At 38.4% G+C, this 15,822-nt stretch overlaps 1 protein-coding gene across 5 annotated transcripts in view; it reads right to left on the reverse strand.

Moving 5' to 3' along the window:
- CSNK1G1 (casein kinase 1 gamma 1) overlaps positions 1–15,822 on the reverse strand; it is a 180,310-nt gene that overhangs the window by 80,963 nt on the left and 83,525 nt on the right. For 3 of the 5 annotated variants that reach the window (XM_045294945.1, XM_045294941.1, XM_045294946.1), the window contains exons 3-4: positions 12,838–12,909; positions 5,349–5,751 (exon numbers count right to left, since the gene is read on the reverse strand). In XM_045294945.1, coding sequence (XP_045150880.1) covers positions 5,349–5,529 — 181 coding nt within the window. In that variant the 5' untranslated portion in view covers positions 5,530–5,751; positions 12,838–12,909. Of the gene's footprint in view, positions 1–5,348; positions 5,752–12,837; positions 12,913–15,822 lie in introns of all 5 variants that reach the window. The other 2 variants (XM_045294943.1, XM_045294944.1) reach the window with 2 other exon arrangements.

A 15,822-nucleotide genomic window follows, 5' to 3' on the forward strand; every position in this document is an offset into this window, starting at 1 on the left:
ACTGATAATCCTCACTCTCTTCCTCCTGCAAAAGTTTTAAAACCATCTTAACTTGAACCCACAGAGACCACGTCTCCATAGGGATACTCTCCCCATCTCTGTGTGCTTTCTTTAAGTTAACAATGACCTCCTCCCAGGTCTCTAGATCAAAAGTTCCTTCCTCCGGGAACCATGGATTGTACCTTTTTACTACTTTTAGAAAACATTGCATCTTTTTCAATAAACCAAGTAAACCTGGAGAAGCTTTCTTTCCCATCTGCTTGGAGTAGAAAACGGCTCCTAGACTCTGTGGGACACAACATGAATCCAACAGCTTTAGTTTATACGCATTTGTAAGTCATTGATCAAATCGACAACAGAACTGGCAGGATGGTTCAATAATTCAGATAAGGAAAGAACAATGTGTAGGGAAGTTGCTGGACCCACCCTGCTTTAGTCACAGAAGAAATGTCTCATTTTAGAAGTCTAGGAGGAGGATGGCACAGGACAAGCTGCTTCCTTTGGCCAATTTACCTCTGTCAGAAACATTCTTCTGTACTAATACACTTTTGCATATTTCATCCATACCAAAGACGGAAAAGAATACAGAGGTCAATTCTTAGAGCTTCCATGTTCTTGTTTGCAAGTAAAATTACCTTCCAACGAGATCCTATTTTTGAAGGATAAAGGCTTATTAAAATCATCTGTAAGCCTCTCTAGTCTAAAATGGGAGGATAAACTTAGGTGCATCTTTGTTTAGATTTGAAAAAAATACCTTCTACTTTTTCTTCAACTAAGAAAAGAACTACATGCAATTATTTGTAGATTAAGGGTATACATTTTCTTAATTCTGGAAGACCACAATACAGAAATACATAGTCTAATGGTTAGGGGATTACTTCGAGGCCTGATGCAGCAGATGGCACAAAATAAAAAATAAAAAAAAGCCCTCAAAATATTCCCGATGTCTTCCAATTAATGAAAAGCAGCTTGCAAATCTGTTTCCACACCATCATGTCTTCCTTTTATTCACAATCATCTTCCATCAAATTTCTCTTCTTTCATAAACATTTCATATAGATAAACATTCCCATTTCTATTGAGACAGCATACACTAGCCTCTATAGAAGGAATCCTTCTGTGGGAAAATAGGCAAAGAATGCCATAAATCTCAAGAGAAGAAATACATGAAGAGATGCGTAACTTCATCCACTAACAGAAACATTTTCTTACCATTAGTTTGGCAAAGATGAACAGGTTCTCCATAATATTCACTATCTTAAGGGGTAGGGAAACACACACACATACACACATGGAAAGTAAAGTGAAACTACATGAAGGGCAAATTGTCAATGTGTAAAAACATTGCAAATGTGCATAGTCTTTTACTCAGTGAGTACACATCCAGGATTTCTAAATAAGAAAAGTTAGCCAAAGAAGTGTCTATAAAGATGTTCAGTACAGTATTACCTATATTAAAGGATTAAAACCAATGTGTCTATATATAGTAAGAGGATTATTAAGTGAAGTATTAAAATATATAATTCTATAGATATTAGAAATATATTTTTTAAAGAAAAAGAAATATACCCTGATACACATTTTAAGGTTTTTAAAAAATAAACCATCATTAGTGGTTATCTCTGGAAAGACCAGTGCAGTAGAATTTTAAAAGATTCCTGTTGTGGAACAAAACTTGAAATCCTAAAATTGATCAGGACAGACATGGAGGTAGCCCTGAGACTATGGCTCTTCAGGGCTAGAAATGAATTCATCCTCATGCCTCAAAATTCAGTCAACTAATTGAAGGGTCTATAAGGCACTTGGGAAATACACACACCTTAGAATAACTGACCATCTTAGATCCAAAGGGCAGTTTTTACTCAAGAACAAAGTTCAACAGGCTAGGACAGAAGGAAGAATGGAAACAGGAAACAAGGGCAGGAAGTAGGATAAGTGATGTTGCACTATGGAGTTGCAATCAACCAACAGTATGAAACAAATGTGTGTGAATTCCTGAATGGAAAATCAATGAGCTCTGTAAACCTTCACACAATTCACAATAAAATGTTTTTAAAAATACATAAAAATTGAATTAAATGTACCCATAAATAAAAAAAGTTTTGCAACAAGTAGATTACTTCCATTTTTAAATTTTACACATTTTTTTGTTAATTGTGTATTGTCATTTTTGCTGATTACAAATACATTTGTTCACTTAGTAACAAAACAAATGAAAACTAAAGTGCAAAAACCAGCCCTTTGTCTCCAGCTTAACCTCCTTTGGGCACAAATCTTGCTTGCAACCCTAGCACTCCAGCAATTCTTTTGATTTCTTAACCTTTCTAAACTCTCTCTTCCAGCAACCCTTGCATGCATAAACCCTCTCTCCTCTCACACAAGCTCCATGCACAAAGCACCACCTCACCACCTATGACTGGGTCCGTATGGTGACGAGTTCTAAAGCCTTTTTCTTAAACTAAACATTCTCAGTCTCATATAGATATTTATACACATGTGCCACCACACTTTACTCAGAATCTACCTCCCTGATCACCCAAGTACCCAGCCCAATCTTTTACTTCCTATCTCCCTTAAAGGTTTCCTTATTCAAGTGATCACTCCAAGTTGGCAAATTCAAATACCTTTGACTCCTAAGACAATGACCAAATTCTGTCTACAATCTACTTTTGAAAGTCCTATCCAATTCACTCTTCCTATTTCCATGTAGAAATTTCAGAGCTAAAAGCTAGCTAAGGCTCTCAAAATTTCTGACTTGGATCAAGCAGCCAAACATTTTTTGAGAGCCCTGGTGATGCAGTGGTTATGGGTGGGGCTGCTAGGTCAACAGTTTAAAACCATCAGCTGCTCCAAGGGAGAAAGATGAGGCTTTCTACCTTCTGTAAAGAGTTACAGTCTAGGAAATCCACAGGGGCAGTCCTCCCCTACCCTATAAAGTCACAATGAATCAGATTCTCTCAATGGCAGTGAGTTTGGTTGAGAACAAATAACAATAATAAACAATATATATAGATGTCCTCACCTCCAGGTCAGAAGTGACTATGAACGGGTAAACAAATATAAGCAAAGTCAAATCTTGATAAATGTAATGAATAAAACAAAGCAGTTTGATAGGGAACAATATGGCTATGGGAAAATACACTAATTTAAATGAGGGTGGAGTCTCATTTAAACAAATCTCACAGAGTCTCTCTGACAAAGTAATATAGAATCTGAGTCCTGAAATATGAGCAGCCAGCTATGAAAAATTTTAGGGAATCAACTTTATAGGCAAAAGGAACTCCACGTGTAAAGCCCTGAGGCAGAAATGCACGTGAAGAGATGGTGTAGCTGGAGGAGAAAATGAATGTGGAGGAGAAAGCAGCACGTTGGTGGTGGCAGCTATGGTTGGAGACCAACTTGGACCTGCCAGAATCTTGGAATTTCTCCATTTCCATATTCTGCCATCGCCCTATCTTCCATTCACTAATACTATCGCAAGATAATGATGGAGTGAAGTACACAGCCCATTCAATTATTAGAAGGATATTAAATTATCCTGAACCTTCCTTTTCTGCTGTTAAAATATACTGTTAGATAGAATCTTGTAATGATAATGATCCCAGGGTTAATGGAAACTGAGAAGCACACAAAAATGAGACCACTTGGGAAAAAAGATTTTTAAAAGTTCTATCCACTGACTACAAGCAAGTCAAAATAAGAATGATCAAAGCTATAGTTTCCCTACTACTCTGAAAAAGGATCTATAATTTATCCTTTTAATAGAATGAGTTTTTTCATTCTCATGTAAATTTTAAAATCCTTATCTTTATAAAAATTATAAACAAATTTCTGAATTCTGAGAATGCATAAACTTATATATCCATTATAAACCACCTTTCAGTAGCAGTTTTATAGATATTTATGCTATAATCTATTTAATAAAAGTATGTACTGTAAGGTTAGAACAAAGTCAATCCACTGCATAAATGAGTATCCACAAAACTAGTTACTAAAGCAACTAGATACTTGCTAGGAAGTCCAGCAGTGTGAATTACACATTCTACTCTCATTCTCAGTAGCTTGTGCTGGCTTTGCTAAACTGAACATGAACACATCCCTAAATATAAAGAGCCTTTCCTATAAAGAGTTGCGATCTTGGAAACTCATCAAGGCAGTTCTATTCTGTTCTATAGAGTTGCATTAAGTGGGCAATGACCTGATGGCGGTAAGTTTGGTTTTTTTTGGCTTTCACTGACTAGCCAGGAATTTAAATTCTAGGTTGGCAGCCTTCTAATAGTAAAAATAAATTCATTTTCAGCAACTCTAAATTTCATTCTGCACCCCATAGTCTCCAGCTAGTATAGTGATATTTCCCTGAAATTCTAGAGGCTGAGACTTTCATCCTTTTTGGCAATATGATAAGAAGTAGCACCGGTACATTCCCAACCCCTTTGTTCCCCCACCAGCCCAAGTCTCTTACAATAGGGCTTCATAAAATTTCATAGTTTCAACAGCTATGAGGAAAAAGAAAACAAACTGGCATCAAGCTGATTTCGATTTTATACATTTATAAGCTCTTTCATTTTCTCTTCCTCCACTCACTGGGAGGATCATGAAAATACATACAAAGGGATGGCAAAAATTCATGGGGAAAATTCTATTATATTTTCCACAAACTTTTTGAACCCTCTCATATAAATACTCAATATACCTTCTAATTCCAATATCACCTCTTCAAATGAAATTATTTTTGTCACCATTCATCATCTCAGCCATAAGTAATACATGAAATAGAAAATCCATTTCCATGGTTGGGAAATAAAATTGCTTGGTTTCTTCCCAAGAGATCTAACTTAATTCTAATGTTGGGATCTCAAGGAAGAAAGGCACACACAGTTATCTGCCGTATAATTCTCTCAACTTTGAAGATAAGTTCTCTTATCTTTGCAGACGAAGCCTCAGCATTATTAAGCAAGGATTGACTCTCATCCCTGTTCGAGGAGAGGATCTGAATTAAATACAAACTTTCCTCCTTTATTTCTCAAAGTGTGGGTGGAGGGCAGCCAGCATCGGCATCGATGGAGAGTTTCTATAGAATGCAGGCTCCACCTCAGAACTACTCACTAAATCTTAATACGCATTTCTCACAGCTGTCTGCACATCACCTTTCATTAGAAAATCTCAACAAGCTACCCTTCAATGATAGTGACTAGCCCCTTCACAAATGCTTAACTTCTTACAATGACATGATCTAGGTATGAAGAACTTCTCAGAAAAAATGTAAATTGCTTGTCTTGAAACACATCAAAGCTTATTGTGACCATTACTGTTATTGTTAAAAGTCATTGACACAAGCAAGTTCTTACCTAATCTGAGCTCTCCGAAGTTCCCACATCCTATCTTCTTGCCAACCCTGAAGTTGGGTCCCACCATAAGGACCCCAGAGGATGTCGATGAACCAGACGGTCGGGAGCAGTGGGCACTCCTTTGTACCATTGGTTTACTTGTCCGTTGTCTTTCATCCTTTTCCCTACTAGGATGGTCCATGATCCTACACGACAAAGTCTTTGCAAAGTGAGTATCCTCAGTGTGTGCTCCTGTCTCTTCAATAGAATAGTATGTCCAAATGAACTGTAGTCAGAGGGTGGTAAGGGGTTCTTTTGGCACCATAGTTATGTTTCTAATGTATCTCCAGGATGGAAAACCACTGATTAATTCCTTTAGGACATGTATTCTGTAGGTGTCAAGCATAGGAGAATATGTTGCAATCTAGGTACAAAAATAAAAGAAACACAGTTAAATGTTAAATTTTAAAACAAAATGAAAAAGTCATAATTAATTAGAATGAACTCTATTAAAAAATAAGCAAAGTTCAACAAAGCCCACATGGAAGAAGCGCACGCACCAGCCTGTGTGACCACGAGGTGTCCATAGGATCAGGTATCAGCCATCAAAGAACAAAAGATCATATCATTGTAAAGAGGGGCTGTGCAGAGTGGAGACCCAAAGCCCATCTGTAGGTAATGGGACACCCCCTTACAGAAGGATCGCGGGGAGGAGACGAGCCAGTCAGCGTGCAGTGTAGCAACAATGAAATGTACAACTTTCCTCTAATTCTTAAAAAGCTTCCTCCCTCCCACTATCATGATCCCAGTTCTACCTTACAAATCTGGCTAGACCAGAGGATGTAAACTGGTACAGATAGGAACCGAAAACACGGAATTCAGGACAGATGATCCCTTCAGGACCAATGGTGAGAGTGGCGATACCAGAGGGTGGAGGGAAGGTGGGGTAGAAAGGGGGAACTGATTGTAAGGATCTACATATAACCTCCTCCCTGGGGGACAGACAACAGAAAAGTGGGTGAAGGGAGATGTTGGACAGTGTAAGACATGACAAAATAATAATAACTTAAAAATTATGAGGGAGGAGCAGGGAATGAGGAGGGGATGGGGAGCTGATACCAAGGGCTTAAATGGAGAGCAAATATTTTGACAACGAATGTACAAATGTGATTGCCACATTGATATATGTATGGATTTTGATAAGAGTTGTATGAGCCCCCAATAAAATGATTGAAAAAAATAAGCAAAGTAGATAGCTTCCTGAAATGGGTTTTGGTTTTATATCCTCCAACAATTTAGCCATTTATAGTAGTTATTTATCTGGTAATGTTTTGAAAATGATGGTAACAAATGTACAAATGTGCTTGGCACAAAGGATGAATGGATGGATTGTGATATGAGTTGTATGAGCACCTAATAAAATGATTTAAAAAATAAGGGGAATTTAAAGCTTTTTCTTTGAATTTGGCTGGAACCTATGAGAAATGAAGCTACTTCCTCCTCAATGGCTTCCTTCCCCCACCATTTACCAGGCACTGGATGAAGGAGCCCGGGTGGCGAACTAGGTTAAGTGTTGGGCTGCAAACCACAAGGTCAGCAGATCAAACCTACTTAACACTCTGGAAGAAAAATGAAGTTCCCATAAATATTTGGTCTCAAAACCCCTAAAGGAGCAATATGAGTCAGAATCAACTCAGTAAAAGTGGGTTTGTGGTAGCAATCGAGTAGTTCCTGGTGGCAAAGATACTAAACAAAAGGTGAGTGAGGTAGTTAGTTAATTGTGCCAACCTAGCAGATAAACACATGTCGGGTTAATTGGATGGAGGAGGGATAAATGGCTCAGTGAGCCTCGCCTTTCTAGTTCTCAGGTCTCTTGCTTTGTGAAAGTCGTACCAGGGTGCAGCTACCTTAGCCAGTTCCCTGCTTCAGCTGGCAAGGCTCACTTCCTGCACAACATCCCCAAGGAGAAGCCACATGGACCTACCCCAGTGTAGCCCTGGTTTTGGAGAAGCCATGTGGAGATCCCTGCCAGCGCTGAGATGCTTACACACTCACTGATTCAGCTTTCCTCCTGCAGTTGGCGTCATAGTGTGTGTTATATGAGATGGAGGAGGACTTTGTGCATTGGTGTCGGACATATGGGTTAATGGGTTAATGTTGGACTTGTGCAGCACTGGGTTGGGATGTTTTCTTGATGTGCACTTAATCTTTATATAAAACTCTCTCTTACACATATGCGTTTCTGTGGATTTGTTTCTCTAAAATACCCAGACTAACACAGTGAGTAGTTCTAATCTATGTAAAGACATTTCAAACGGAAGGTCTAGAGATCTTCCAAATGACCAAAGCCATGGAATGAGTGAAGTTCTACTCTGAAACATGGGATTACCTGCCAGGAGTAAGAATCAGCACAACGGCAACCAGTTTGGTTTTTCTGTGTGCAACAATGGTGCAATCCCAAAAGGTTATCGATTGACACAAACTACTGTTATGAGAGATATTCCAAGGCCCGAATCATATTAAGTAGTCTTAGCCTGAAGCTATAGAACCCTCAACTTTTGGACTAGCCTTCACTGCGGGCTAAATGATAGCAAAGTGACTGAAGCAGAGCCTTTGGCAGAACCCTGGAATAAAAATAAACCTGAATAAAAATGGTCAACATAAAATTCCTCCTTCTTGGGATTATCCTTTGGTCAGCCCCAAACAGGTATAAAATAAGCTAATTTTTATGCTACTTGATGATGATAGTTCCTTTTCAAAATGTTTGATAATTCACATATAGCTCCTTAATAAGAAAACATTGTTCTCAGAGGCATTATGTCAATGGAGATCACCCTCTTAAAACTGTGTTACATGCTTTTCCATTATTTGGCATATGAAACCCTGGACTGATGAACCTATAGGGACAGCAAGTAAACCAAGGGGTTGGGAGGAGGGGGTACAGTGGGTGGGTGGGTGGGTGGAGAAACAATGTCAAGGAGTCCCTGTAGAAAAAGAATGGTTGGCAACTGATTATGGTAGCAATTATACAATTCTACTTGATGTGATTAAAATATGGAATGATAAAAAGAAATATGGAATGATGTTATATGTATTAAATCCCAACTAATAAATATATATACAATGCTAAAAAAAGACATTATCAGTTTTCCAAACACATTATTAATGTTTCACTTTCAGAAGTCTTTTCCTTAAAGGCTGTAAGGAAGATTGGAAATAGAACAGTTGCTTTATTACTATCATTTATACACAATAAAGCAAAAGGCCTAGAGCAGTGGTTCTCAACCTTCCCAATGCTGTGACACTTTAATACAGTTGCTCATGTTGTGGTGACCCCCAACCATAAAAGTATTCTCATTGCTACTTCATAACTCTAATTTTGCTACTGTTATGAATCAGGTGACCCCTGTGAAAGGGTCGTTTGACCCCCACCAGGGTCATGACCCACGGGTTGAGAACCGCTATAGACTGCACACTACATAGGGATACCTTTAAATCCCTAGTAGAGTGTCAGCCATAGAGCTATGAGCTGCCTGCTGAACAAATGGGTAAATAATTCAAGAGTAGCTTATTTCATTATAATAGTCTAAAAAAATTGCTAATTTTCATATTTTATTTTTCTTTAAAAAATCGTTTTATTGGGGTCTCTTACAGCTCTTATAATCTTCCATACATCAATTGTATCAAGCATATTTGAACATGTTACCATCATCATTTGCAAAATATTTTCTACTTGAGCCCTTGCTATAAAAGCTCCTTTTTTCCCCCTCTCTCCCCAACCTTCCCTCCCGCTTGTATCCTTGATCGATTACAAATTATTAGTGTTATTTAGCATCTTACACTGTCCACTGTGTCCCTTCAGCCACATTTCTGTTATTTGTCCCCTTGGGGGGCGCTATATATCCAAACTTGTGATGGGTTCCCCCTTTCTCACCCTTCACTGTCCCTGACCATCCCCCTGCCCTCATGATATCCCTACTCCTATAACTGTTCCTGAGGGGTTTATCTTTCCTGAGTTCCTTGTGTCAAGAGCACTTATCTGTACCAATGTGTGTTCTCTGGTCTAGTCCGATTTGTAAGTTAGAACAAGGTCATGGGAGTGAGGGGGAGATAGTATTCAGGAACTAGAGGAATGATGTGTTTTGTGGGTGCTATACTGCACTTTAGTTGAATCATCCCTTCCTTATACCATTTCTGGGGTGTGGGGGACGAAGATCCAATTATCTACAGATGGGGTTTGGGTCTCCACTCCAATCCTCATCTTTTGCATCCATATAGTTGTTTGCTTCTTTGCATTATTAAAAATATAAAATGTAACAGAAATAATCAACAGAATCTATTTCTATGAAATCAGAAAACAATATATCAAAATTTATAATGTATTTCTGTTAAGAAAAAGCATGGTGATGAAAAGAATCAACAATTACTGGATGTCTTATACAAATTCCCACCACATTTCCTAGATATTTCTCACTTTTATTTCCTACTATGCTCATTATCTTCTAGTTATCTAGTCTTTTATCCAAGGAGCTGAAATAATAGGAAGGGGAAAAGGAAATAAAATTAATTTTTTTCTTCTACTGTTATGTTGCTCCTGGGTGCCTTTGTTGCTCTTGTTATTAGGTGCAGTCGAGCAATTCAACTCATGGTGACCCTGTGCACAACAGAACAAAACACTGCCCATCCTCACCAGTGTTCATGCCTGTTGATGCAGCCACTGTGTCAAACCATGCTGTTGAAGATCTCCTTGCTCAGTGCCCTGATACTTTACTAAGCATGATGTCCTGCTCCAGGGACCACTCAGCCATGACAACTTGTCCACAATACTAGAGATGAAGTCTCATCATCCTTGACTCTAATACTTCCTCCAAGACAGATTTGTTCGATGTTTTTGGGGGCTATCCAAGGTACTTTCAAGATTCTTCATGAGCACCACAAGTCAAACACATCAATTCTTCAGTCTTCCTTATCTAATGTACAGCTTTCACATGAATATGAGGCAACTGAAAATACCATGGCTTGAGTTAGGCATACCTTAGTCTTCAAAGCAACATCCTTGCTTTGCAACACTTTAGAGAGATCTTGTGCAGCAAATCTACCCAATGCAAAGTGTCATTGGATCTCTTGACTTGCTTCCATGAGCACTGATTGTGGATCCAAGCAAAACAAATCCTTGACAACTTCAAATTTTTATCTTATATCAACTGGTCCAGTTGTAGGTGCTTTTTTGGTTTTCTTTACACTGAGTTGTAATCACACTGAAGGCTGCAATCTTCAACAAATGCTTCATTTTCAGCAAGCAAGGTTGTGTCATCTGCATATCACAGGCTGTTAATAAGCCTTCGTCCAATCCTGATGCTTCATTCTTCTTATAATCCAGCTTCTCTCATAATTTGCTTATCATACACATTGAATAAGTATGTTGACAGGATGCACACACACACAAAAAAAAGGTGCAATCCTGACACACACCTTTCATGATTTTAAACCATGCAGTATGTCCTTGCTCTGTTCATACAACTAGCTCTTGATCCATTTATAGGAGCACATGAGCACACTGTAGTTTTCTGGGATACCCATTCTATTCAAGGTTACCCACAGTTTGTTATGGTCTACACAACTGAACACCTTAGCAGCCAATTAAAAAAAAAGAGTAAACATCTTTCTGCTATTCTCTGCTTTCACCCAAGATCCAGCTGACATCAGCAATGATGTGTCTTGCTTCACATCCTATTCTAAATCTGGCCTGAACCTCTGGCAGCTCCTAGGCATTGAACTACTGCAAGCATTGTTGGATAATTTTTAGCAAAATTTTACTTGCATGTGATATCATTGATATTGTTTTACAATTTGAGCATTCTGTGGGACATCTTTCTTTGGAATGGGTACAAATATGGAGCTCTTCCTGTCAGTTGGCCAAATAGCAGTCTTCTAAATTTCCTGGCATAGTAAATGATTCCAGCATTTCAATAGGTTGTTGAAACTGTTTAACTGGTCTTCCAGCAATTCCTGGTGCTTTGTTTTGGCTAATATTATCAGTGCAGCTTGAATTTCTTCTTCTTCCAGCATTACTGATTCTTGCTCATAAATTACTTCCTGAAATGGTGGAATCCTGACTAGTTCTTTTTGGTACTGGGACTCTGTATTTTTTCAATCTCTTTTGATGTTTTCTGCACCATTCAATATTTTGTCCTTAAAATCTTTCAATATTGCAACTAAAGGCATGGGTTGTTTTTTTTTTTCTTGAGTCTTCCAGTTTACGATATGCTAAATGTGTTCTCTCTTTTTAGTTTTCCAACTCTAGGTGTTTGCACACTTCATTATAATATTTGGCTCTTTCTTCTCGAACTGTCCTTAAAGAAATTTTCTATTCAGTTCTTTGACTTCATCATGTCTTCCAAGTGACTTTGATACTGATTCGGTGCAAGTTTCATGCCGTGCTTTTTCATGTGTGATATTCTTGATATCATCCCACATCTCTGTCATTAGTGTTCAATGTGTCAAATATGTTTCTGTGGTGGTATTTTGGCTCTTGTAAACTTGTTTTAAATTTTCTTCAGCTTCAAGCTGAACTTCCATAGGAGTGACTGATGGTCTGTTCCACAGTCAGCCCCTGCACTGGTTTCAGCTGTTGATATTAAGCTTCTCCATCATCTATATCCACAGATGTAGTCAACTGGATTTCTGTATATTTTTTCTAGAGAAGTCCACTTGTATAATCATCTTTTGTGTTGCTGGAAAAAAAGTATTGACAATGAAGAAGTTGTTGGTCTTGCAAAATTGTATCATGCATCTCTGGCTTCACTTTTGTCAGCAAGGCCTTATTTCCAATGACCCGATATTTGACTAGCATGATGTCCCTTTCCAGTGAAGAGTCCGTCCTGATAAACATGAGACAAGGGCTCACGATCCTTGTGTAAAAAGTATTCTGGCTATATTTCTTTCAAGACAGATTTATTCATCCTCATGGCATCAGTGGTATTTCAAATATTCTTTCCTAATACTATAAATTCAAAAGTCTCAATTTTTCAGTCTTCCTTATACATTTCAAGTTCTGATTATAACAGCTTTCACATGCATACCATGATACATTTTAGTCCTCTAAAGGACATCTTTGCTTTTTAACACTTTACAAAGGTCTTTGGAGATTTTCTCAATCCAATGTGTTATTTGTCTTCTTGATGGCAACTTCCAAACTGAAATCGAGTAAAATAAAATCTTTGACAACTGATTTTTTTTCTGTTTATCTTGATGCTGTTTATTGGTCCAGTGGTGAATTTTTGTTTTATGTGGAGGTGTAATCCAAACTCAAAGACTTTTGTGGGTTTTGATTTTCATCAACATGTGTTTCAAGTTCATTCGTGTTCTCTTACCCTGCAAGCAAGGTTATGCAATCTGTATACTGCAGACTTAATGAGTCTTCCTCTAATTTTGATGCTGCATTCTACTTCATATGGTATAATTTCTGGGATTTGATAAATATGATGAAAGGACACAACCTTATACATACCTTTCCTGATTTAAACCAGGAAGTAGCCCCTTGTTCTGGTCAAACAGCTGCTTCTCGATCAATGAATACGTTCTGCTGAAACACAATTAATGGTCAAGAAATTCCCATTCTTCACAATGTTATTCATAATTTTTTATAATCTACACAGTTGAATATAAACACAAGTAAACAATTTTCTAGCGTTTTCTGATTTTAGCCATGATCCACCTTACATCAGCAATAATATCATCCTTTATTCTATGTCCTCTTCTGAATCTGGCTTGAATTTCTGGTGGTACCCTGTCAATGTACTGCTTCAACTGTTTTTGTATTATCTTCAGCAATGTTTTATTGCATGTGTTATTAATTAATGATATAGTTCAATAATTTCCACATTTTGTTAGATTACCTGTCATGGGAATGGGCACAGATAGGATCATTTCCATTTATTCAGCCAGGTAGCTGCCTTCCAAATGGTGAAACATCTCAGCATTCTGTCAATTCCTGGAGGCTTGTTTTTAGACAATGCCTTCAGTTAACCTTGGAATTTTTTCTTTTAGGACCATATCTTCTTGTTAGTATGTCACCTCCTGAAATTAATGAATGTCTACCAGTAACTGTGTATTCTTTTTTCTTCTTTGGATACTTCTGTGTCATCCAAACTTTACCCACAGAATCTTTTCATGGTAATTTCTTTTGTATACATTAATACCAAATTAGTCCCAAAAGGCTGAAAATTGAAGAGTCCCAACTCTTCCTAGATGCTAGTCTATTCCAATCTCCCTACTGACTTCTCCCTTGAGTATACTCCCTCAAGTTTCTGGGTTCTGAAAATCACTGCAGTGGCTTATAGAAACTCACAAATATTTGAAGAAATGTCTCATATGGTAGTGAATGCTGTTCAGTCCAAAATCCAAAGGTTAAGCACGAGAGTGTGGTAATTACATAATTTCATGTCAACTTGAAGATATAAAAATGTATGTGAGAATCATGTCTTTTTTTTTTTTTTTTAGAATCATGTCTTTTGATACCAGGAAATAGTTATCCTGAATGATGCTGACAACTTGCCCTGCCCTTCCCTTTATTTTTTAATCAATACATGTTACAGTAAGGAAAAAAAAAAGTATGGGTGGAGTTTAATCTGTCAATCAGGTCACAGACCTCATTTGGAAGTGCCACCGAGACAAATGACTCTCTGGAGGAGGGCCAATCTCTCTCTCCCCCTTCACCTTCCTGTTGGTGAGCCATGCTGAGACCGTGGCAGCCCTGGAGATGCTTCTGATACCATTGGAGCCACAAGACTTTGCACCCAATGGCCAGTGATGTTCCTGCATTCTGCATCATTGCATGTGGCTTTGTGAGTCTGAAGTGGGAGTTATGGACTAGTTTCAGACTTATGGACTTGAGTTGGATTGGACTGGGATGTTTTATTGATACATGATTACTTCTTTTTTTAAATAATTACTTCTTGATATAAAGCTCTTTTTTATACATATCAGTGTTCACTGGATTTGTTTCTTTAGTCAATCTGACCTAACACATGGGGTAAGCCAAGTGCTGGGTCAAAAAGACTCGCTCCACTCCTGGCTCTTGCTGGTGATGAAATTACACCCACTGCTTCTCAGAAGGCTCATTTTATATGTAGTCGGGTGGCACTGCAGGGAATCCTGTTCACAGTTATTCACAAGTGAATCCTATCAGTATCTTCCCCTACCTTCTTACTAAACCTACGCAGGGAAAAGTCATTTGGTGGGAGTTAGACTGAGTATCAATGGTACAATCAAATTAACATATAACTTTTCACCCAAATATAACAATCTATTTTCCACTCTTGGACTTTGTCTTATTTAGGCACATATGAGCTGGGGCCTCTGGCAGGATGTTTCCAGTAGGGACTGCCTTCCTTGTGGTTAGAGGCTTGGCTACTAACTGCAAGTTTAGCAGTTTGAAACCACCAGTTGCTCTATGGGAAAAAGATGAAGCTTTCTACTTCCACAGAGTTAAAAAGTCTCAGAAACCCACAGGGGCCATTGTATTCTGTCCTATAGGGGTTGCTATAGGAGTTGACATTAACTCTCTATCAGTGAGGTTTTTGTTTGTTTGTTTTAATCTTAATCAGCCAGGCTTTTCCCCAGGCCACTCCAGAAGCAGATTTTCTCCTCTTAGCTGTAGTATATCATCCCTTACAACACACACACACACACACACACACACACACACACACACACACACACACACTCCTTGCCCTGTCTCTCTCCCACAGAGTGGCTGCAGATCACAGCCCAATGAGTAGCCACTAAGCCTCCAGGGTTCCTTTTAAGAGCAACTAAGGCACTCATTAAACAAAGACCGTGGCTTGATTCATACCCTCTATTAAGGTCAGATCTTAATTTCACCCTATTAGTGTTCCTTAGCAGATAATGCCTTCTAAAATGAGGCTATAGCCACAGGCTTATAAAATCCAGAATTACAAAATAGCACATTTGGAAAACTAACTGTCCACTGAGGGTGGGAAAAGGACCTGAACAGAAGTCTCACAGAGTCTGAAATCCGAATGGCCAATAAACATATGAGAAAAGGTTCCCGATCATTAGCCATAAGAGAAATGCAAATCAAAACAACTATGAGATATCACCTAAAACCCTGAAAGATAGCCCGATTCAAAACATCAGAAAGCAACAAGTGTTGGAGGGGCTGTGGTGAGACAGGAACTCTCATCCACTGCTGGTGGACCTGTAGATATGTACAGCCACTATGGAAATTGATTTGACGATTTCTCAAACAGATGGAAATTGAATTACCATACGACCCAGCAATCTCCCTATTGGCCATATACCCAGAAGAGGCAAGAAACAAACCAAGGCCAGACATCTGTGCTCCAATGTTCATTGCGGCACAGTTCACAATCGCAAGAAGTTGGAAGCAACCCAAATTTCCATCAACAGACGAATGGATTAAAAACCTATGGTACACACATACAATGGAGTACTATGCATCACTAAAAAG

The sequence above is a fragment of the Echinops telfairi genome, unplaced genomic scaffold, assembly GCF_000313985.2.
Source record: "Echinops telfairi isolate 266 unplaced genomic scaffold, ASM31398v2 ScPeMD7_4048;HRSCAF=4782, whole genome shotgun sequence".
In the NCBI taxonomy this organism is placed as follows: Eukaryota; Metazoa; Chordata; class Mammalia; order Afrosoricida; family Tenrecidae; genus Echinops; species Echinops telfairi.